The sequence below is a fragment of the Molossus molossus genome, unplaced genomic scaffold (genome assembly GCF_014108415.1).
Source record: "Molossus molossus isolate mMolMol1 unplaced genomic scaffold, mMolMol1.p scaffold_m16_p_2, whole genome shotgun sequence".
Taxonomy (NCBI): Eukaryota; Metazoa; Chordata; class Mammalia; order Chiroptera; family Molossidae; genus Molossus; species Molossus molossus.
Genome location: NW_023425355.1, coordinates 105,946,763 through 105,972,433, shown reverse-complemented (window position 1 = coordinate 105,972,433; position 25,671 = coordinate 105,946,763). Strand labels below are relative to the sequence as shown.

Here is a 25,671-nt window from a genome sequence, read left to right as displayed (position 1 = left end):
CCCAGAGCACAATATCTGCTGACCCACCTTTATCTCACAACATCTTATCACTACTTTTTCTCCAGCCCCACCATTACTCATAACGTCATGTCTCATGACCTCTTTATCTGCCATCACAATTTTTTTGTTTAAAAATTTTTGAGATAAAATTCACATGAGATTCGCAGTTTTAATCGTTTTAAAGTGTACATTTCATTGGTTTATAATTTTAATTTTTCAATTAAGTTGGCATGCTATATTAGTTTTAGCTGTACAACATAGTGATTAGATATTTATATAACTTATGATCACCCCCAATAAATCTAGTGCCCATTACTATTTTTGCTGATCACCATTTGCTCACAGCATAGTGTCTTTTCACTCCTTTAGCCTCCAGCTTAGTGACTGATGATCCTCCATTAACTATCATGTCTTTTTGCCCTCCTTTAGACTCAGCATGGTGGCTGCTGACCTCCCATTAGCTCACAGGTATGTTTTATCACCTTTCTTTAGCTCTAATTTAGTGTCTGCTTGACCCCATGTCAGTCCTCACCACTTTGCCTATTGATTTTCCCATTGACTACCATTCAATTTATTTATTTATTTATTTATTTATTTATTTATTTATTTATTTATTTAAGAAAGTAGTACAGATGTTCCCCTTTTCCCCCCATTGACCCCCCCTACAATATATTTAACCCAATGAGTTCTAATCACAGTTCCTGCTATTCCAACATTAGCTCTCATCACTATGTCTGCTGATGTTTTATTAGCCACCAGTACAGTGTCTTGACCCCCATAAACCCACAGTATAGCACAGTTGCACCAATATGTATCTGCTCTTCCATAATTTGCCACCAGTATGGTGACTTTGACCCTCCTGAGCCCCAGCACAATGTCTACAGAACTCACATGACCTTGTCACGCTGCCTTCTGATTCCCCATTTACCAAGTTTCAGAGTTTTGTTTTTTTTTTACTCTAGGAGCCAGCAGTGTCTGCTTTCCTTAAAATAGCCCCAATCACTACATTATAGCCTGTCAGTGTATCTACTGACCATACATTAATGTCTTCTTATTTATTAGTCACCAGCACAGAGTATGACCTTGAGGGCCCATCACCATGCTTTTGGTCCTTTCTGTAGTTGAATCACTGTATCTGCTGAATCCCACCCTCTTTAGCCACAGTATTGTGTCTTTGACATGTTGATGCCTAAGTACAGTCTGTTGACCCCACATTAGCTCTCATCATAGTGTTTGTTGATCTTCCATTAGTCAATAGTATAGTTTCTTTGACACTTGTGAGACTCTAGCAGTTATTTGCTGAACTTACCTGAGCTGCCATCACTCTGGTGATCCCCATTTAGCCACAAGAACAGAGACTAACAGTATCTGCTGATTCCACACTAGTCTCACCTTGCTGACACCTGTTAGCCATGAGTACAATGTCTTTAGCTCTCATAAGTCCCAATCACAGTGTTGCTGACCCTGCATTAACTGTCATCACTGTGCCTGTTGATCATTAGCCACTAATAGTGTCTAAATGCAATGATGACCCAGTACAGTGCATGCTGACCATACCTTAGAGCTCATCACTGTGTATGCTAACTCTATTACAGTCTCAACACTGTAACTGCTGACTACCAGCCACTAGTTCACATTTCTCAATCATGGTCTTTACTGCTGACCCTATATTAATTAGCATCATCACTGTGTCTGCTAATCTTGGTCAAAAGTAGTATCTTTGATTTTTTTTTTTTTTTTTTTTATCCTCACCCGAGGACATTTTTCCACTTTTTTTGTTCAGGTAGAGTGGGAGGGAGAGAGAGGAACAGAGAGAGAGAGAGAAACATCGATGTGAAAGGGACACATCGAGTGGTTGCCACCCGCACAACCGACCAGGGCCGGGGACAAACTGCAACCGAGGCACACGCCCCTAGTGGGAACCGAACCCGGGTCTCTCGGGACCGCAGGCCGATGCTCCAACCGCTGAGCCAAACCGGCCAGGGCGTATCTTTGATTTTGATAAAAAATCAGCCTAGTGTCTGCTGATTCCACATTAACCCCTTATCACTCTGCTGCTTAGCCATTAGCCACCATTAAAGTGATTTTGTTTCCATCCCAACACCAGCCGCCGATTCACTATCCACATCCATGCAGATGCTGGTCCCTCATTTTCCACTAGTACAATGTATTGACCTCCTGAGTCCCGGCATAAGGCACTCTGCTGGGACTCATTAGAGCCTTCTCTACATTAGAGCTCTTTATAGTTTCAGATGATCCTGTGTTAGCCACCAGTACAATGTCTTTGACCCTCATGAATCTCCATAGCCATGTCTGCTGGCGCTATATCAGCTCACATGACTGTTGTATTCCCACTAGTCATCAGTATAGTGTCTTTGATCTTTGTGATTACTCCCCATACTTTCTAATAATCTTGTATTAGGACCAGTCGTTGTTCCCTGATGTCTGTATGTTGTTTTGTTGGCTGTTCTTTCAGTCCCTACAGTTGTTCCTTGGACTGTGGTGGTTCCTCAGTCTTTCAGACTGCTTTATTATTTTTCTATTTCCTGCACTTCAGAGACTGTTTCTTGGTCTTTGGGCTGTGGCGTGATCCTCAGGTTTATCCCTTGTTACTTTGTCTGCTTTATTGTCCCTCTGACTATCTTCCAAATACAAAGACTGTTTTGTGGTCTCTCCAGATGTTTGACAATTGCTCTGTTCCTCAAGTCCAGACACTGTTTCTTTGTCCCTTCAGCTGTTTTCTTGTTTCTCTGGCTGTTCCCTCAGCCTGAAATTGTTCCCTTATCTCTCTGGCTGTCTCCTAGGTATTTCTAGCTGTTGCATGACATTTAGGGCTGATTTCTTCTTCCATTTTGCTGTTCTAGAGCCTGTCTGGCTGTCCTTTAACTATGACTGTTCTCTGGCCCTCTGGCTGTTTGATAGTCTCTCTGACCATTCACATCACTGTAGTGACCGTTTTCTGGTCCCTGTGGCTATTTTCTAGTGTCCTGGGATGTCTCCTCAGTCTGGCCTATTGTCTGGAACCACAAAGTATCCTGTGGATTCTGGTTGTTCCCCAGTATCTGAAATAGGTTACCTTACCCACTTAGTTGTTACCTCAATCCTTTGTATATTTACACTTCTTCCTTCTACCTATTTTCTGGTTTCTCCAATTGTTTCTCAACACCAAGGACTGTTACATACATTAGATGTGGCCAGGGGCATTAAACAGCAAGTAGGAGTCTCAGGCTGCCATGGGAGTACCTTCCTTCCTCGTAGATCCCTTTAGCTGTGGCTGCCATGGAGAAGCAGACCTTACAGAGAGGCTGCCTGCTTCAGAGTGCTGGTGTGGCTCCTGGCAGGATATTTGTAGTCCTAGAGTCACTACATTTCCTCCCATTATCTTTCTAGAAAATCCATTGAAGTGAGTAAAGTAAGTTTCCACCTGGCCCAGTATTTGGTGCATGTATAAATCTCTGCTTGGGAGAGAATCTGGTGGCTGAGAGGAAGCATGTGGGGGTGACAGCCCTGTGAAGTGTGCAGCACAGGTCCACCTCAATGGGTAGCCTGGGGGCTGGCTGTTCCCTCACCGGAGCCTCAATATTCTCCTCATAGTCCCTACCCAGAATTCTTCTGAGGTCTGTGCTAGGGATGAAGGATGATCCATGGGTATATTTGCCTCTTGGTAATTTTTTCACAAAAATATCATAATAACTTCAGTTGTAATATTACTAACAGTGATTCAATTTTTAGACAGGCAATGTAGCGTATTAATGAAGAACATGAACACTGGACACTGGAGACAAATCTGTATTCATATCCATCCCCTTAATAGTGTCTTAGATACAACACCAAAAGCACAATAAAACAAGAAGGAGGTGAATTTGACTTCAGCAAAATTTAAAACTTTTATACTGCAAATGATACTATCAATAAAGTAAAAAGTCAGCCCATAGAATGGGAGCAATTATTTGCTAATCATATATTTGATAAGAAATTTCTCTCTAAAATATTTAAAGAATTCTTTTTTTTTTTTTTTTTTAATCCTCACCCGAGGACATTTTTCCATTTTTTGTTCAGGTAGAGTGGGAGGGAGAGAGAGGAACAGAGAGAGAGAAACATCGATGTGAAGGGACACATCGAGTGGCTGCCACCCGCACAACCGACCAGGGCCGGGGACAAACTGCAACCGAGGTACGTGCCCTTAGCGGGAACCGAACCCTGGTCTCTCCGGACCGCAGGCCGACGCTCTAACCGCTGAGCCAAACCGGCCAGGGCAAAGATATTTTCTTTTTTTTTTCCTCACCCGAGGACATTTTTCGATATTTTGTTCAGATAGAGTGAGAGGGAGAGAGAGAGACAGAAACATCGACGTGAAAGCGACACATCGAGTGGTTGCCACCCACACGACCCAACCAGGGCTGGGGACAAACTGCAACCAAGGTACGTGCCCTTAGCGGGAACCGAACCCGGGTCTCTCCGGACCGCAGGCCGACGCTCTAACCGCTGAGCCAAACCGGCCAGGGCTAAAGAATTCTTAAACTCAATAAAAAACCCAGAAATAAATAACCCAATTTAAACATTGGCAAAGGATGTGATTAAACATTTCTCTAAATGAGATATTTCAAATAGCTTAAGCACTTTAAAAGCTGCTCGATATCTTTAGGCATCAGGAAAGTGGAAATGAAAACCATGAAATATCTCTTCACATCCACTAGTATGGCTAGAAAAAAAAAAGACAGATAATAACAAATGTTGATGAGGATGTGGAAAAATTGAACCTGTTACATTGTTGGTGGAATATAAAGAGGTGTAGCTGTTCTGGAAAACAATTTGGAACTTTCTCAAAATGTTAAACATGGAGTTACTATATGATTCAGGAATTCCACTCCTGGGTATCCACCCAAGAAAAATGAAAACATATGTCCATACAAAAACTTATACACAAATGTATATGGCAACATTATTCATAGTAGCCTAAAAGTGGAAACAATTCAAATGTCCATCAGCTGATGAATGGAAAATCAAAATGTGGTATATCCATACAATGGTATTATTCAGTAACAAAAAGGAATAATGTACTGATACATGCTGCAACGTGGATGAACTTTGAAAAGATGTTACTTCAGAGAAGCCAGTCACAAAAGACCACATATTGTATGATTTCATTTATATGAAATGTCTAGAATAGTGAAAACTATGGAGACAGAAAGTAGATTACTGGTGTCTAGGGCTGGGGATGAGGGGAGGTGGGAGAAATGCAGAGTGACTGCTAATGGGTATGGGATTTCTTTTTGAGATGATAAAAATATTTTAAAGTTCTGTTGTGATGGTTGTACAATTCTGTGAATATACTGAAATAATTTAATTGTCACATTAAATGGATAAATTTTACTGTATGTGAATTGCATCTCAATAAAGTTTATAAAAGGAAAGTATAAGAATAAAAAAGTATTTTAACTAGGTTATAAAGAATAAAATTTTAATTAGTGCCTGCTTGCATTTGGAAAAAAAAAAAAAAATCCTACCTTTTCCTTGTCCTAGCTGTGCGTCCTTTGGGAAATCATATTACCTCTCTATGCCTTAGTTTCTACATCTATAAAATGGAGATAAAATAATACTTATTAATTCATAGGGACAGAATATTAAATGAAGTTATATATGTAAAGTGCTTAAAACAGTGCTAGGCACATAGCTCTCTGTATTATTACTTGTAATAGTAATGGTAAATAGAATTTAATTTATAATTTAGTAGTGATACATCTTAGTAATGATTACAATATTGCAAATAATGTTTTATTAGGAATGATACTTTACACTATTGGAAATTATGTATAGTAGTAATAATTTCATGTACTTCAGCACCTTTAATTTAACTCGTGATTTTGACAGTCTCTTCCAAAGACATTACAGATATTTAATATGCTTATTGTAATGGTTTTCTTTTTTTTTTTCCCCTCCTGGTACAGAGAGGACACCTTTCGCAGGAAAGTTTATTTGGTTTTTAAAAATTTATCTTTATTGTTGAAAGTATTACAGTGTCTTCCTTTTTCCCCCACTGTAATATTTTTCTTCTGATGATGTTGCTCTCTCCACTGACAAATACCAACATTTTCAAAGACTTCTGAGGACAACCATCCCTCCAAGTGATAATCTTCCTGTTCCTATTTCCAAATAAGGTCATGTTTTGAGGTACTGGGGATTAAGATTTCAATGTATCTTTTTGAAATACACAATTCAACCCATAACAGTTCCTTATTATGCAGTCCTCACTGTGGAAAAATCCTCATGTTTATACACCTCTACCATTTCCAAGCCTACAGATGACAAATTCCCAAGCCCTTTGTAAATCATTCCCTTGAAGAGTCCCCTCTCTTCAGTATGGTATATCCCGTTTCGCAAATACCCAACTGGCAAATATACTGCATTAGTTTTCTATTGCTGTGTAACAAATTACCACAAACTTAGCAGCCTAAAACAACACCCATTTATTATCTCACAGTTCTGTAGGTCAGAAGTCCAAGTGAGCGTGGCTGGGTTCTCTTCTTAATGGTCTCACAAAACCAAAATCAAAGTGTTGGTCACATTGGACTCTTATCTGGAAGCTCTCAGAAAGAATTTATTTCCAACCTTATTTAGGTTATTGGTAATTCAAGTACCTTGCAGTTGTAGCACCGAGGTTCCCATTTCTTTGCTGGCTGACAGCCAGTGGTTGCTCTTTGCTTCTAGAGTCCAACTGCATGCCTCATCATGTGGGCCTCTGTGCCTTCAAAGCCGATTAGGGTGAGCCAAACGCCTCTCATGCTTCCAATTTCTCTGATGTCCTCTTCTGCCACCAGGAGGAGAAAACTGCATTTTTGAAGGGTTCACGAGCTTAATTAGATTAGGCTCACCTGGATTATCTCCCTATTTTAAGGTCAACTAATTAGTAACCCTAATTATATTTGTAAGATCCCTTTTGTTATAATATAAAATAATCATGCAGTTATATCTCATCATATTTACAGGTTCCAACCATATTTAAGGGGAGAAGTTTATATAAGGGCGACAGGGATATTGGGGATTTTTCTTAGAATTTACCTACTGTAACCACTTTTCACTGTCTTCTTATTCATAAATATCCCACTGGAATGTCTCCATTGGTGATCCTTTGGCAAATCTCTTTCATAAATACCTATCCATTGGCAAATCTTTCCTTTATTAACCTGTTGGGGAAAAGATCACCTCATTCAAAAATATCCATTAAAATATCTCCATTTATGAGTCCTCTTGACAATCTTCCCACTGAGAAATAAAAACATTGACATATCAACTATTGATGCCTGCTATTCAAAAATCTTATTCATAAACACCCATTGGCATATTTCTTATAATCCCTGTTGAAAAATCTCTCTTTATAAATAACCCCTATAGTACATACTCCATTGTTGCTGGTCCATTGAAAAATATCTGTATTCTTAAATATCCACCTGATGGTATAACCCGTTTATGACCTTCGATGACAAATTGACTCATTTTTTAAACACCTGCCTATTGGCATATGTCCTATTGCCCAGGTCATTTTACAAATATACTCATCATAAATACCCCTGTTGACATATACCCCAATGGCAATAGCTATTGTATATCTCCATTCATATATACCTATCAATGTATCACCGACTGATAGCTCCACGTTTACCAGGATCTGTATTCATAACTACCTTCCCCCCAGGTTTAACCCCATTGATGATCACTGGTAACAACTCTCTTTTTTCTTAAATACTCACCAAGGGCATAGCTCTCATTAACAACCCAATTTACAAATCTGATTTGCAAACACCTGCCCACTGGTATTTTTTACATTGAAAATCCCAGTTAAACATACTCATAAATTTTTGCCTACTAGAGAATATCTCTTATTGACAGCCTACATTGACATATCTCCCCTTTCTTAAATACTTCTCACTATACCTTACACAGATGAGCACTTAATAAGATACAAGTTCTACATTCATAGATACAAGTTCACTGGCATATTTGTCTCAAACCCAGGTTACAATATTCCCTATTCATAAAAATCACACCAACTTGAATCTATCTCTTATTGACGACCTCCAGTGACAAATCACATTTATAAATTCCTGCCTGTGACTTTTTCCAGCCAAGATGGAGTCACAGAAACTGGAGTTACCCTCATGCCTGGAACAAACAAACAAAACAAAAATAGACAGAATACATTTTTAAAAATGGCTTTCGAGACACTGGATATCAGGCAATGAAGAACAGTGACCTCTGAGAAAAGGGAAACAAATGAGGTTAACCCTATGGTTGATTGGTCCAGCATACTTCCTTGAGAGAATTTCCAGGGCACTGCAAAGAGGAAGAATTGAGGAAGAGGATGGTGAATTCCCTATGTTGAGAAGTAACTGAGTCTAGGGAGAACAAGAAAGCAAGAATTCATAGGGTACACCACCAGAGTGGAGAAAACCTCACAGAGAGAAGATCCAGGTGATCTGCCTAGAGTCCTTGAATATTCTGGAGAGTACTGATCAGTAACTGTGTGAGGAAACTAACTGAAGTCAGGGAGAGAACCATCTGAAAGGATAAGAAGAAATGGTGTCTCATGCTCCCACGGGCCTGTGAATATTGCCTGTTCTCACCAGCCAGACTGGAAAAATAGGTCACGGGATAGAAAATTCAGGAAGCTATTGTCTCAGTAGTGGGGAATAATTAGATACACCTAAAAAGTTAAATAAACAAGACCTGCAAAAATCAAACAGTTTCCACATAACTTAGCTGTGTCCCAGAACAAAACTCAAGATAATTTATAGACATACTTAAATATCCAGTACCCAACAAAGTTAAATTTGCAATGTCTGGCATTCAATTAAATATCAGCAGGCATGCAAACAGGTGGAAAACAGGACACACAATGAGAATAATCAAGCAACCAACCAACCCAAAACTGACACAAATGTTAGAATTACTCAACAAGGATATTTAAAAAGTTATAAATGTATTCTACATGCTCAAAAAGTTAGTAGAGATATGGAAAATAGAGAAAAAGGGCTCAGATATAAGACTTGCACTTCTGGGAAAGTGTAGTAGATGCACTTTCCCCTATTCCTGCCACTAAGTACAACAACAACAACAACAACAAAAACCCTGGAAATGATATTTATAGAACAAACATAAGATGACTTTGAAAGGTGGAGTGTAGAGGGCAGACTTAGGGACCTCAGGACCAAAAAAAGAGCATATTGGTGAGTTTTATGGGTTTTCTTGTTTGCCTCATATATCAGACTATGCTAGAGAACCTGGCAACTAGGAAATGCCAGTAGGCTCAGACAAGAAAAAAAGACCCTATAAAAGCCAGTTTTCTTTAGTCAAAGAACCAAGGAAATTGATAGTCTAACAAGACAGTAAACTTGTAGGAAATAGTTGCTTTACTGCATCCAAACAGTATAGAAAAAACATGTGGCCCAACTCCCACTCATACCAACATATGACAATTGAGGAGCTTATATTTTTACCTTCGACGGGCTCTAAAAGTCATGCCAACCCTTCGTCAAAGTGGTGTCAGAAAAAAATTGATTATGGAGCCAGGACTTTTGTCTCCATTGAGTGGTAACAGGCCTTCCTTAATGTCTTATTTAAATGTATTACACATACTCAGAAACTTAGTAGAGACATGGACATTATAACAAAATAACCACAGTCTGGCTGGAGTGGCTCAGTGGTTGAGCGTCGACCCATGCACCAAGAGGTCGCTGGTTGGATTCCTGGTCAGGGCACATGCCCAGGTTATGGGCCAAATCCCCAGTGGGGGGCATGCAGGAGGCGGCCAGTCAATGTTCTGTCTCACTGATGTTTCTATCTGTCTCTCCCTCAACCTTCCTCTCTCTCTAAAATCAATAAAGGAAAAAACACAGAAACAAAATAACCACAGACTGGGTGACTTAAACAGCAAACACTTATTTCTTCAGAGGTCTGGAGGCTGGACGTCCAAGATCAAGATGCCAGCAAGGTTAGTTTCTGGTGAGACCTCTCTTCCTAAATTACAGATGACCATCTCCTCACTGTCTTCACCTAGCATTTTCTCTGTGCATTCACACCATTGGTATCTCTTCCTCTTTTTTTTTTTTATCCTCACCTGAGGACATTTTTCCATTTTTGTTCAGATAGAGGAGGGAGGGAGAGAGAGGGAGAGAGAGGGAGAGAGAGAGGGGGAGAGAGAGAGAGAGAGACAGAGACAGAGACAGAGACATCGACGTGAAAGGGACACATCAAGTGGCTGCCTCCCGCACAACCCTAACTGGGGCCGGGGACAAACCGCAACCGAGATATGTGCCCTTAGTGGGAACTGAACCCGGGTCTTTCTGGTCTGTGGGCTGACACTCTAACCGCTGAGCCAAACTGGCCAGGGCTCTTCCTCTTTTTATAAGGACACCAGTCCTATTTGATTATGGCTCTATTCTTATGCCCTCATTTAACTTTAATTACCTCCTTAAAGGACACATCTAATATAATTACATTGTGGGTCAGGGCTTCAACATATACATTGGGGGTGGGGTGGGGCAGGGAGGATACAATTCAGTCCATAACAACAACACATAATGTCTTCAAACCAGCAAAGAGATATCGTCAGAGTAGTGGTATGATAGAGAATTAGAACAGGCAATTGAAACATTTGTTGTCTAAAACTGGGGGAGATAGCCCGGCCGGTGTGGCTCAGTGGATTGAGCATTGTCCTGTGGACTGAGAGGTCCCGATTCAATTCCTGGGCAGGGCATGTGTACGGGGCATGCAAGAAGGCAGCCAATGGATGTTTCTCTCTCACACAGGTGTTTCTATCTCTCTCTGTCTCAAAAAAAATCAATAAAATCTTATTTAAAAATAAAATAATAAAATTGGGGGAGATAAAGGCATGAAGGACTGGCTCACATACCTTCACAAGTGTGTGCTCACACTCAACATGGTGGGGGGCAAGGGAGGGTCTCCAATATATAGATTCCTTCAGATTTCAGAAGGATCTGGGAAAGGAGAGGTAGGAGAGGATGCTGGTATGACCACATCACCTCCATTTTCTTATTTTCCTACTGGAGTTAGTGGTCCCAGGACCAATGCTGCAACTGCAGGTGTTGGAAGCATGGATAACCCCCAAGCAAGGAACTTTAATTGTATTTTTCCATTTTTGTTCAGATAGAGTGAGAGGGAGAGAGAGGAAGAGAGAGAGAGAGAGAAACATCGACGTGAAAGGGACACATCGAGTGGCTGCCTCCCGCACAACCCCAACAGGGGCCGGGGACAAACTGAAACCGAGGTACATGTTTATGTCTGAATTCCCAAGGGCCTAAAGTGATAGATTGTGCCTCCAACCCATCTGGCAAAATTGGGGTTGACAGTGAATGCAGCTGTATTACCTACTGGTTGAGATAGACCGCTAGTTCTGCACTTATGTAATGATAACCTATGTAAATAGGAATGGACTGGAGGGGAAGCATTTGCTACACTGTCATTGCTGCTGGAAATCTGGACCAGCACAGTGGCCAAACCTATTGTCCCTTTCAAAGGTGGAAAAGTTTGGGTGAAATTCATTGATAAATAAAGAGAAGGAGGAATAGTAGCTGAGAGTAAAAGAATGAATACATAACTTATACAAGGGAAATCCATTACATTGGTTCCCTGAGAGGCTCAGAGCAAAAAATGATATTGTTTGTTAACTCAATTATATCAGATGCTTGAAAGAATAAAATCGTATGTTGCTAAGATTACTCATACACTGGCAAGTTTGAATGGAAGCCTGCAAACCTGAGTTGCTTTGGGAGACAAACTGGACCAATTGTTGATGACTGAGTGGGACTCTAATAATGTAGCAGTATCTTCTGAGTATTTTATTTTATTTTGGGAAGAACACTTAGGAAATCTACCCTCTTAACAAAAATTTAAATGTACAGTATATTATTGTTGACTGTAGGTACAGTGTTGTATGCAGTTTACATCTATTTCCTTACTGTGATATGGTGTAACACTGGCATTGTTGCTAAGATTATATTTATATTGATGGTCTAATATATCAGGAAATTGAGTTAAAGACTTTTCAGGATATAATACTGATGGGAAATAACTGGTTTGCGGAAGAAATGGATTTAGCTGATCATCAATTAAATAATTTAGCACAAGTATATCATAAGGTACAAATAGAGGTAGATCAAAGAAGAGTAATCAAATTAGTATTAAAATATGAAATTGTATATAATGGCTTTATAGGATGAATTCATTTTTTACCATTGCTGTGTGTCATATAAGTACTATACTAAAACTAGATGCCCAGACAAATATATTTTGCTGTGAAAGAGCTTTGGTCAAAGACTAGGGGTGGCCTGTGTAGTAAAGTATTTAACCTTACCCAAAGAGATGTCTGGCCTTTGTCCTCAGCTTCTGGGAGGTAATCTCTAGGCCCTTGGAATGCCATGCCTAATAGGAATGCCTTTGTTTACCTGGGGGCTTTGTGCCATTCAAATAGTAACTATGATTTAGGATGGGAGCTCAGAGCCACATCAACAATATTATGAAGCCCTGGCCTCAGCCTGCAATCCAGAGAGACCCGGGTTCGGTTCCTGCTAAGGGCATGTACCTCGGTTGCAGTTTGTCCCCAGCCCTGGTTGGTCGTGCGGGAGGCAGCCACTCGATGTGTCCCTTTCACATCGATGTTTCTCTCTCTCTCTCCCTCCCACTCTATCTGAACAAAAAATGAAAAAATGTCCTCGGGTGAGGATAAAAAAAAAGTAAAAACAAAACAAAACAACATTATAAAGGATGAGGGCTTTGGGTCATGAGGCTTGGTCTCCTGAGGGTTGGAAGCTGAGCTTAGCCATGTGAACAGTCAACTGTGCCTACATGATGGAGCCCCATTAAAGCTCTGGACATCAAGCTTTGGGCGAGTTTCCATTAATACCTGGAGAGTAATTCTGTCCTGATTCTGTGGGGAGACAACTGGAAGCTCTCCTTGTGTTACCTTCCTGGACTCCGCCCTATGTGTTTCTGGCCTTTGCTGAGTTTAAACTCTATCATTTAGCTGTAATAAAATGTAACCATGAGTATAATAACTTTCAGTGAGTTCTGTGAATCCTTCCGGTGAATTATTGAACCTGAAGGTGGTCTTCGAGACCTTTGAACTTGAACTTACAATTGGCGTCATGAGGGAAGTTTTATGTGGGGACCATTTCCTCTAACTTCCACACAAGATAAACACACAAATATCAATTATTTTCTATATACTAGTAATTAATAAGAAATTAAAATTAAAAACCAATACCACACAATAAAGTGGAAATAAGACAATACCAAGTAAAATAGCATCACAAATATGAAATACTTAGAGGATAATTTATCAATGTGAAAGACCTGTACACTGAAAACTACAAAATATTGCTGAGAGAAATCAAAGAATACTTAAAGTAATGGAGAGATGTACCTTATTTATGGGTCAGAAAACTCAATATTGTTAAGACTTCAATTTGCCCCAAATTGGTCTATAGATTCAAACCAATCCCAATAAAAATCATAGCAGCTTTTTTGTTGTTGAAATGGACAAACTTATTCTACAATTCATATGAAAATGTCAAGAACTTAGAATAGCCAAAACAACCCTGAAAAAGAAACAACTTTATTGAGGTATAATTTACATTCCATATTTAAATTGTACAGTTCAATGACTTCTTTTCAAACAAAAGTTTATTATTTATTTATTTAATACTTTTTTAATGTTTAATTTTTTTCAGGCTTTGTAAGTTTTATTGGAGCAAAATTTCAACAAAAGGTGGTTTTTATTTATAGAATTTAATGTGTGTGGGGACTGTCCAACCCACTTGGACACAAGTAAACCATGAAGCCTGTTTATGTATTTTCTTATTTGCATACAAAAAATTTGTTTGCTTCACATTCATAAAAATCCCAGTATTGTAAATGACAAATAAACCCTCCCTTACTCAGCCCTTAATTAAATATAAAAACAGCTTCAAAAAACATATAATTTAGATTGGTTTAATCTTGAAATGTAATCTAATAAGACTAAAAACTAAACATTTCTGGTCCTGTACCAAATAGTAAAATACTCAAAGGCCTTTAGGATCCTTTGACTAATTTACATCAACAAGAGAACCTGTTTTTGATGTAGTAAAAGAAATGTGTTTAACTCCAATTATAATTTCAAGCTCTTGTCTGCCAACCCTGTCAGGGGGAGGCCACAAAGCATCATCTCCTTTTGTAATTTCACTGTCATCAGTAATTCTCTTCAAGTATTCCATCACACTCTTATGTATATAAAGCCTCTTTTCTGATCATGACATCATTTTTGTAATTGCTGTTGTTGGCATATCTAAACTTTCCATCTGGCCGAAACTCGAATTCCAGAAACTCGTGTCCGAATTTGCCCTTGTGCCCTACATGGTAGTGCAGGTAGAAATCGCTGTGGCCATGTTTGTTCCCAGGACACCTGCTGAAGGCTCCGCCAATGTGCCACCAGGTGCCTGGGAGTGATGTCCAAAAGTTTATTCTTAAATATACAACAGGCCCCAAGACAACATTTATCCTAACTACAGGTGGCAACAGATATTATGGCAGGGAATCCAGATGTTTAAACAGGAATAGATTTAAGGATCAGCTCAATGGTCTTTAGTAAATTTACCCAGTTGTATAACTATCACCACAATCAAATTCTAGAACATTTATATCACCCCAATAATATCCCTTGTACTAATTTACAGTTAATGCCTGTTCCCATTCTTACCTCCAGACAACCACTAATCAATCTACAGCTCTCTATACATTTTACTTTTCTGGCATTTCATATAAATATAATATACAAATACAAAATTATATATTTCGTGCCTTGCTTCTTTCATTTAGCATAATATTTTTGAGGTTCATCCATGTTGTAGTATTTATAGGCATACCTTGGAGATATTGCAGGCTCAGTTCCAGGCCATGGTAATAAAGTATCACAAGAAAGTGAGTCACAATCTTTTTGCTGGTGGAGGGTCTTGCATTCACCTTGTAAAAAATTGCAACACCTGTGAAGTGCAATAAAGTGAAGCGCAATAAAACTAGGTATGCCTGTATTAGTATTTGTTTCTTTTTATTGCTGAACATGCGACATTTTGTTTATCTATTCACCAGTTGATGGATATTTGGATTGTCTTTACTTTTTTGCCTCATATGAATAATGTTGTTATGAATATTCAAGTGCAAGTGTTTGTGTGACCACATGTTACATATCTTTTGGGTGGATAATAGGAGTGGCATTGCTGGGTCCTATGGTAAATTTATAATAAACATTTTATTTATTTAATTAATTTATTTTTGTTACAGATGTTTCTCCTTTCTCTCCCACTGATTTCCCCTATGATAAACATTTTCGAAACTACCAAACTTTTCCAAATTGACTATACTATTTCATGCATTCACACCAGAAATGTGTGAAAGTTCCTGATTCTCCATGTCCTTGCCAATGTTTGTTATAATTTTTTTTAGCAGTTTTTGGACATGTACAGTGACATTTCACTGTGGTTTTCATTAGATTTTCTCTAATGACTAATGATGTTGGGCACCTCTTCATGTGCTTATTTTCACATCTTCTTTGGTGAAATGTCTCTTCAAATATTTTTGCCCATTTTTAAACTGGGTTGTTTTTCTTCCTTTTATTGAGTTGTAAAAGTTCTTTATATTTTCTGGATACAAGTCCTTTATCAGATACATGATTTACAAATATTTTCTCCCAGTCTGTTTTGTCTTTCCCTTTCTTAATAGTGTCTTCTGAAGCACAAACCTTTTTGGTTTTGATAAAGTCCAATTTATTATTCTTTTCTTTATATAGCATGCTTTTGGTGTCCTCTCTGAGAATTCCTTGCTTAATACAAGGACACAGAGATTGTCTCCTGTTTTCTTTCTCTTTTTTTTTTTTTTGTTCAGGTAGAGTGGGAGGGAGAGAGAGGAACAGAGAGAGAGAGAGAAACATTGATGTGAAAGGAACACATCGAGTGGCTGCCACCCGCACGACCAACCAGGGCCAGGGACAAACTGCAACCGAGGTATGCGCCCTTAGCGGAAACCAAACCTGGGTCTCTCAGGACCGCAGGCCGACACTCCAACCGCTGAGCCAAACCGGCCAGGGCTGTTTTCTGATCTATTTAAAAATATATATGTTTTTACTGCCCTGACTGGTTTGGCTCAGCAGTTAGAGCATCGGCCTGCGGTCCAGAGGGACCCAGGTTCAGTTCCCACTAAGGGCATGTATCGCGGTTGCAGTTTGTCCCCGGCCCTGGTTGGGTTGTGTGGGTGGCAGCCACTCGATGTGTCCCTTTCATGTCAATGTTTTTTTCTCTCTTTCTCTCCCTCCCACTCTATCTGAACCAAAAATGGAAGACTGTCCTCGGGTGAGGATAAAAGAAATATATATATATATGTTTTTACTGATTTTCAGAGAGAGAGGAAAGGAGAGAGAGAGAGAAAAACATCGATGTGAGAGAGAAGCATCAGTTGGTTGCCTTCTGTACGAAACCTGACTGGGGATTGAACCTGAAACCTGGGCATGTGCCCTGACTGGGAATTGAACCGGCAACACTTCGTTGCATGGGACGACTCTCAACCAACTGAGCCACACTGGCCAGGGCTCTAATCCAATTCGAGTTAATTTTTAGTTAAATTCATCTTTTAGTGTGTGGATATCCAATTGTCCCTGCACCAAATGTTAAAAAGACTTTTCTTTCTCCATTGAATTGCCTTCCCACTTTTGTAAAGAATATGTTGACCGTAAGTATGAGGATTTGTTCCTTGACTTTATTTTGTTCCATTGATATATGTCTCTGTCCCCATGCCAGCACCATGCTGTTTTGGGTTACTGTACTTTTATAATAATTTTGAACTGGGAGAGGAGTGTCCCCCTACTTTGTTCTTTGGCAAAATCCTTTTTGCTATTCTTGGTTCTTTCTATTTCTATATATATATTAGGATTAGCTTATCAATTTCTGGGAAAGAAAGCCTTGTTGGAAATTGGATAAAGTTGTATTGAACCTGTAGATCATGAGATTTTTCTTCTTTAGCCTAATATAATAGATTATACTGCATGATTTTGAATTTTGAAGCAGCCTTGCATCACCAGAATAAACCCCACTTGGTCATTATGTATATGTTTACATGTTTCTGGACTCAATTAGCTAATATTTTGTTGAAGATTTTTGCATCTATACTCATGAGGAACAATGGTCTGTAGTTTTCTTGTGATATGTTTGTATGGCTTAAGTATCAAGGTAATACTGGCCTCATAGAGTTGGGGAGTGTTCTCTTCTCCTGTATTTTCTAAAAGATTTTGTAGAGTGTTGATATTATTTCTCCCACAAACGTTTGATGAAATTAAACAGTTAGCCATCTGGCTTTGGTCTTTTGTGTGTGGGGGGAGAATTAAACTTACTAATTGCTTACTATTGCTCATGGGATGTAAAATGGTGCAGATATACAGACCATGTCTGGGTCTCAGATCTCAGATATCAGTCAGCTGTCTTGGGGAGATACTGTGGTGGGATTGGAAGACAAGGAAAAATATTAAAACCACACTGCAATATTACTATACACTGACCATAATGGCTAAAGTAAAAAAGATGGAAAATACCAAGTGTTGACAAGGATGTGGAGCACTAGAACTTGTATACTGTGCTGTTGGTACAGCCGCTTGGAAAATTAGTTTTATTTATTTTTAAAAAATGGAACGCTTCATGAATTTGCATGTCATCCTTGTGCAGGGTCCATGCTAATTTCTCTGTATCATTCCAATTATAGTAGATGTGCTGCTGAAGTGAGCACTGGAAAGCTAGTTTTATAAATTAAAGCTGACTACATGGATACCTATGACTGAGCAGTTTAACTTCTAGATAATACCTAACGGAAATTCATAAATATGTTCACCAGTAGATAGGTACTAAAATATAGCAGCACTATTCCTAATAGCCCAAGCTGCAAACAACCCAAATTTCCATCAACAGCAAGATAGAAAAATATATTGTAACTTATTCACAATGGAATATAACATGACCATGAATTATCTACAACCACATTAAGCAATATAGATGACTCTCACATTCATAATGTCAATGAAAGAAGATAAACACTGAAATATGAAATATAATGTTTGACTTTATTTATATGAAATACCAAACAGACAAAACTAATATATGCTGCTAGAAGTCAGGATAGTGTTTACCCTGGAAGGGAGCAAAGGGAGTGCTTCTGGAGTGTTAGTCATGTTCTGTTTCTTGATCTGAGTATGTTCAGTTCGTGAGAATTCATTGAGCTGTATGCTTATGACATATGCATTTTCTGTATGCATTATACTTTAATAAAAAGATCTAAAATAAAATAAAATTTTATGCTAAAAAGAAAACCCCCTTTTCTCATGAATATTGTAAAAATCATTTAAGGGAAAATGGAAAAGTGTCCATATATCAGTGTTTTTTTGTTTTTATCCTCACCCAAGGACACTTTTTCATTTTTTGTTTAGATAGAGTGGGAAGGAGAGAGAGGAAGAGAGAGAGAGAGAGTAACATCAACGTGAAAGGGACACATCGAGTGGCTGCCTCCGGCACAACCCAACTAGGACCAGGGACAAAGTGCAGCCAAGGTACGTGCCCTTAGTGGAGAGAACCCAGGTCTCTCTGGACCGCAGGCTGATGCTCTAACCGCTGAGCCAAACCGGCCAGGGCTATTAGTGTTTTTTTTTTGTGTGTTTTTTTTTTTTAAATCAATGTTCTTGCCCTGGCCGGTTTGGCTCTGCGGTTAGAGTGACAGCCCATGGACCAATGAATCCCGGGTTTGATTCTGGTCAAGGGCATATACCTTGGTTGAGGTTCATCCCTGGTCCTGGTCAGGTCGTGTGGGAGGCAACCAGTCAATGTGGCTCTATCACATTGATGTTTCTCTCCCTTTCTCTCTCTCCTTCCCTCCCACTCTATCTGATAAGTAGAAAAATATCCTCAGGTGAGGAACAATAACCAAAAAAAAAAGGGCAATGTTCTTTCTAGAGAAGTCTTCCAGTAATTCAACTATAATAAACTATATCTTAAACTAACCAACTACAATGCAAAATGACCTTATCCCATAGCAATCTACACAAAGTACTTCTTAATAGGCATATAGAAAATGAATATATCGTAACCAAATTGGAAGAAAAACAAAATCAAAACTTTACGTATTGAAACCCAATTTCTCAGTCATTGTTTTTCAAACAAGAATCCCAAAGAAAGCAAAGGCTTCAGTGGACAAGACTGGAAGTCCAGAGTCCTGTAGCTCAGGATCAGTCACTAAAGGGATAAGAAGTCTGTGGTCTGCAACTTACATAAAGGATAGCTTTGGGAGTACAGGTTAGAAGGTATGCATAGTTTCTTCGAGTGTGAATCATCACCTACTGCCACAGCATGGAATTAATGAGGGAACAATTGCCACCTTTAGATGTGTGCAACATTTAATAACTATACTCCTGCAACATAAGCTAGAGCTTTGCCTAATTTGCAAATGCATAAAATTAATTTTAAGTTTTAAAATTCTACTTAATTTTCAAAAAATATACCATGGTGACTTCTCAAAGAGAAGAGAAAGAACAATTTTTCATGGCAGTGTCAATGATCACAAAAACTTCTTGGTTCTACTCACAGATCTGCATTCCCAATTAGGTTTCTGCCTTGACTTCAGTGCCCTGAAGGTATCTGGGCAATGAAAACTTTTCTTCCCACCCTAGAAATTTGAAAAAAATTTCAGCCAGTGTTGAGTACTTTTAAATTCCAGGGTATGAAGAAATTAATCAGTGCTAAATGTATAAAGCCCTTTATCCAAAAAGTGAAACATAAGAGATTATAAATCATCTCCTGGGGTCTCTATTTCTACCATTTGTAGGAGCTTGAGAGTCCCTGTATGAATCATGAAACCAAACAAGACTATTGCAAAGGCTTTATTGAATAGTCTCCCTACACATTTAATTGTATATCATCTATGGTGATGCAGTACTTGGATTTGGGGGATATTTGGCTTTGTTTGCCTCCTGTTCACTTCACCTGTAGTCTGTCATATCTACTTTCTCCTGCACAATGATTGCAGCATCAGGCACTCCGCTTCCCCACTGATGCATACCCAGTTATAATTTTCAGCTGAAGGTTTTTTCAATCACTGCCTTTGTCCAGTTTTTCTCCACTATGAGTTTTCTGGTGCTTAATGAGATTTGATCTGTTAGTGAAGGCCTTCTGACATTCTGTACAAGCATAGGGTTTCTTTCCTGTATGAATTATCTGATGCATACTTAATGTTGCTTTCTGGATGAAAGCTTTCCCACATTTACTGCATTTGTAGTGTCTTTCTCCAGTATGAGATTTCTGATGGATAGTGAGGCGTGACTTCCAGGTGAAGGTTTTTCCACAGTCACTGCATTTATAGGGTTTCTCTCTAGTATGGATTTTTTGGTGTGTTATGAGATTTGACCTGTCAGTGAATGCTTTCCCACATTCAGCACATATATTGGGTTTCTCTCCTGTGTGAATTTTCTGATGCACACGGAGTTGTGACTTCTTAGTGAAGCATTTTCCACAGTCATTGCATCCGTAAGGCTTCTCTCCAGTATGAATTCTATGATGTGCAATGAAGTGTGATTTCTGGATGAAGGCCTTCCCACAGTCAGGACAAACATAGGGTTTCTCTCCTGTATGGATTCTCTGATGTACACTTAGTGTTGATTTCTGGATAAAGGCTTTCCCACACTCATTGCATTCATAGTGTCTCTCTCCAATATGAGATTTCTGATGGATAGTGAGGCGTGACTTCCATATGAAGGCTTTTCCACAGCCATTGCATTTATAGGGTTTCTCTCCAGTATGAGTTTTCTGGTGTTTAATGAGATTTGACTGATCACTGAAAGCCTTCCCACATTCAGCACACATATAGGGTTTCTCTCCAGTATGAGTTTTTTGATGTGTGGTGAGATTTGTCCTATGAGTAAAGACCTTTCCACATTCTGCACATATATAGGGTTTTTCTCCTGTGTGAATTCTTCGATGCACATGGAGTTGTGACTTCTTAGTGAATGATTTCCCACAGTCACTGCATTCATAAGGTTTTTCTCCAGTATGAATTCTCTGATGTGTATTGAAATGTGATTTCTGGATAAAGGCCTTCCCACATTCATTGCATACATAGGGTTTCTCTCCTGTGTGAATTCTCTGATGCATCCTGAGTGCTGATTTTCTTGTGAAGGCTTTCCCACACTCACTGCATGCGTAGAGTTTCTCTCCAGTATGGGTTTTCTGATGTATACTGAGGTCTGAATTCTGGGAGAAGCCTCTTCCACATTCACTGCATTCATAAGGTTTTTCTCCTGTATGAATTCTCATATGTCTAAAGAGATATGATCTGTGGAAAAAGGCTTTTCCACACTCACTGCATTTGTAGGGTTTCTGCCCAGTATGAATTTTCTGATGTGTAATGAGGTTTGACTTGAGAGTAAAGGCCTTCCCACATTGAGTGCATACATAAGGTTTTTCTCTTGCATAAACACGCTGAGCTACATCCATTTGGGGCTTCTGAGTAAAGACTTTCTCACTTCTGTTGCATTCATGGGATTTTTCTCCAGCACGAATTCTCTGATGCTCAAAGAGATTTGACTTTTGGGTGAAGCTCTTTACATACTCAGTACATATATAAAGTTTCCCCCTAGTATGAACTTTCTGATGGTGGATGAGAACTTGTTTGTGGCCAAGATGTTTTCCACATTGATTATGTTCACAAGCATTTGCTCCTATATTAGCATTCTCATCCTTAGTACAGGAAGGGCTATGGGCAAAATTGTTGCCTTTTCCAAAAATCTTATCAAGGTTCATTGTTGCATTGCTTTTATTATGATTATGTAAGTTTAAAGTATGCTTCAAACTCTTTTCAATTGTGTCACAGTTATGGAGTCTTCTAATTGATGGAACAAACTTGGTACTCACATGAATTATTTTTTCAATATTTTTACATTCATAGCCTCTCTCTTTAATGAATACTTTCACATGACTTATAGGATTATTTTGGTTTTCTTGATATCTCACCAGCTGGTCAGTATCTTGCCACAATTCTTCTAAAATGGAACACAATGAATCTTCTATGGATTGACCAAATTTCTCACAGTGGAATGAAACTTCTCCAGAAATTCTCTGTTGTTGGGCTTGTCCAATATCCTCATCTAGAAATAAAAAGAAAAGAATGAAAATGACTCAAAGAACAATTAGCAGAGGATAGAGGTTACATGTAGTTCAGACAAGATGAATACAGAGGCCATATGACAATAATGAAAGCAATAAGAATTTAGTAATAAAATTCTACTACAACACTCACTATATGCAAAACAATTATATAATATTTGTGATAAACCAGGCACTGTTCCAAGTGCTTTATTTTATTTTATTCTTACCCGAGGACATTTTCCCATTTTTTGTTCAGATAGAATGGCGGGGGAAAGAGAGGAAGAGAGAGAGAGAAACATCGACGTGAAAGAGACACATCGAGTGGTTGCCACCCACATGACCCAACCAGGGCCAGGGACAAACTGCAACCAAAGTACGCGCCCTTAGCGGGAACCAAACCCAGGTCTCTCTGGACCATAGACCGACACTCTAACCGATGAGCCAAATGGCCAGGGTGTTCCAAGTGCTTTATACATAACAGTTCATTTAATCTTCACTCAACTCTATAAAGAGGTAGCTATCATTACCAATCATGAAACACAGATGAAAAAATAGAAGCACAGAGAAATTATATAACTTGTTGAAGATCAAATAGCTATATAAATGAGAGAGATGGGATTTGAACCCTGGGAATCTATCTCCACTAGTAGGAGGTCTGGATAGTGAGTAGAGTAACCAGAAGAAGAATGTGAAGTCTCTTAAAAGGAAGCCTAGCATGCAAAAGATATTTCAGATGGTATGTCTTTATTACATATCAGCTCTAAAACCTTACTAATCTCTTTGCTGCTTCTTGCTTTTCTCTCTGAACCATTATGAGCATCAACATAAACTTATGTGCATCAAGCATCAATTCCTTTATATCTATAGGAAAAAATCTTACAACACCAGCTATCTTGATATAGAAACACTAAATAGGTATCTGTACTCCAACTCTGTAGCCAGCTGCAAGTTTTCCTTGGTCTCAGGAATATATGCTTCTATTTTGTTTTATTTTTTAAAATATGTTTTTATTGATTTTTTTTTTGAGAGAGAGGAAGGGAGAAAGAAATAGAAACATTGATGAGAGAGAGAAACATCAATAGGCTGCCTCCTGCATGCCCCCTATTGGGGATCAAATCCGCAACCCAGGCATGTGCCCTGACCAGTAACTGACCTGGGACCTCTCAGTCCATGGGACGAAACTCAGTCCACTGAACCACACCAGCCAGGCATGAATATATGCTTTAACAAGTGTAAAATAAGAGAGGAAAAGCCACCTATGGCAGAAACTGCAAGCCATCCACCCAAATCTATTTACCTTTCCTTTTTTTTTTTAATCCTCACCCGAGAACATTTTTCAATTTTTTGTTCAGATAGAGTGGGAGGGAGGGAAATTAAGAGAGAGAGAGAGAGAGAGAGAGAGAGAGAGAGAGAGAGAGAGACATCAATGTGAAAAGGACACATCAAGTGGCTGCCTCCAGCACAGCCCTGGTTGGGTCAGGGCTGGGGACAAACTGCAACCAAGGTACATGCCCTTATCGGGAACCGAACCCGGGTCTCTCTACCGCAGGCCGATGCTCTAGCCGCTGAGCCAAGCCGGCCATTACCTTTCCTTTTATAGTAACAGGATGTAGCTGGGTATTACATCAACCAGCTTTCCTTTGTTCTCACCAGTGGAGTATGAACAGAAGTGATATGTGCCCCTTCCAGATCAGGCCTTAAGACAGTGGGCAAATCTTCTCTATTCCTCCTTTCCTTTCCCACTGGGCACAACAATGACTCAACATTAACCACGCAACTGACAATACCCTAGGAGATGGAAGAACAATGATTTGGAACATGGTCCTTGAGTGATGTGTCAGGATTAGAGTTGACTTGTTGAATAAACCCATTCACCTCAGAATTCTTATATGAGAGGATATACATTTATATTAAGCTTGTTGTTTTACTCCTCTGTGCATATTCAAAATGGATTGTCCTCCATATTAGCTCTAATTTCAGTTGCTATGAATATATAAAGAAATACGGTACCACACATATTGATAGTCAATTTGGCACAATTTGTGTTATAATAGAAATAATTAATACACAATGACTGAAATTATTAACATTTCATGCAGTTGTCTTCCCTTTCCAAATAAATTCTATGGTCCTTTGAATTCCTCTTAGCAGACACTTGAAAAATCCTTCTGAAAGACAGTCAAATTCCTCCTCTATCCCCCCAAATTCAATAAATTTAAGTTTAACTTTACTAAATGATATTCCATGCTTCACTTCAGAAAACTGAAGAATAAGTGTGCCAGTTATCAATGTATAGTCTACCAACTCCAAATTCATGCTTCCTTGTCCACTCTACAAAAATGGGTCTGGGTCTCTCTAAGTATGTTTTTCCTTTGCCAGCTGGCACAATGATGAGTTTGGTCATTAGAGGGTAACGGAGAGACACTGCAGGAGGAAGGGGTTTTGCTGGTTCTAGAGGGCTCACTCGGCACACTTTTTAAGTCCAGCACCAGGCTCCTGCAGTGTGGCTGGCTTTGCTAACATCTGGCTCCTCATGCACACACTGCTTCCCCAGCATCCAGGTCTTGCAGTTTAGGTGGCTTCTTTAGAGCTCAGCTCCTATCTGTAATGAGTGAGTTCTCTAGCACCCAGCTCCGGATTCCTGCAGTGCATTGCAGCCAGTAGCACCCAGCAGTTTACCTTGGCACCTCTCCAAAACAGTAACTCCAGAAAAACACTTTCCCATGATCAGCTTTCTCTGGAACCCCAGAGGGAAGATTCCAAAAGGTTCTGCCAGCATGGTACCTCAGCAACTCTTCTGCCATGACATGAACCACTGCTGGACCTCATCCCTTGGAAGCTGGGGAGGCATTTGTTTGGGTGCTTCATCACAATAGTACAGGTACCGGTTGTTCCTTATTTCCACTATTCCTTTATTCTTTAGAGTTCTCTTTACTTCTACTAGCCATCCCTGTTACTCCAATACAATTATAGCTAATAATCCTTTAAAAAAATTTTCCTTTATTGATTTTTTCCAGTTTTAATTAATTAATTAATTGTTTTTAATTTTCACCCAAGGACACTTTCCCATTTTTGTTCAGGTAGAGTGGGAGGGAGAGAGGAAGAGAGAGAGAGAGAAACATCAATGTGAAAGGAACAAATCCCCCGGGGATAAACTGCAACCAAGAGGTACATGCCCTTAGTGGAAACCGAACCTGGGTCTCTCTGGACCGCAGGCTGACACTCTAACCATTGAGCAAAACTGGCCAGGGCATATGAATTTATTTTTGTTACAGATGTTTCTCCTTTTCTACCCCATTGACACCCTCCTCCCCATCCCCCCCACTCTGTCTCTGGCTTTGTTGTCCATGTCCGTTGGTTATGCACACATGCATATAAGTTCTGTGGTTTATCTCTTTCCTCCACCCACCACCCTCTCTTCTGAGGGTTGTCAGTCTGTACCGTACTTCCACGT

The 25,671-nt window shown here is 39.3% G+C and overlaps 1 protein-coding gene, 1 non-coding gene and 1 pseudogene across 3 annotated transcripts in view; all 3 read right to left on the bottom strand.

The window, feature by feature from the left end:
* Positions 1-13,997: 13,997 nt before the first annotated feature.
* Positions 13,998-19,672, bottom strand: LOC118635449 (annotated as a pseudogene).
* LOC118636751 lies at positions 17,715-17,820 on the bottom strand. Its single transcript, XR_004960737.1, has one exon. It is a non-coding gene; the product is annotated as a U6 spliceosomal RNA (small nuclear RNA).
* A 95-nt stretch (positions 19,673-19,767) lies between the features above and the next one.
* Positions 19,768-25,671, bottom strand: part of ZNF41 (zinc finger protein 41) — a 46,256-nt gene continuing 40,352 nt past the window's right edge. For both annotated transcript variants that reach the window (XM_036270615.1, XM_036270614.1), the window contains exon 5: positions 19,768-22,216. In XM_036270615.1, coding sequence (XP_036126508.1) covers positions 20,166-22,216 — 2,051 coding nt within the window. In that variant the 3' untranslated portion in view covers positions 19,768-20,165. The remainder of the gene's footprint in view (positions 22,217-25,671) is intronic.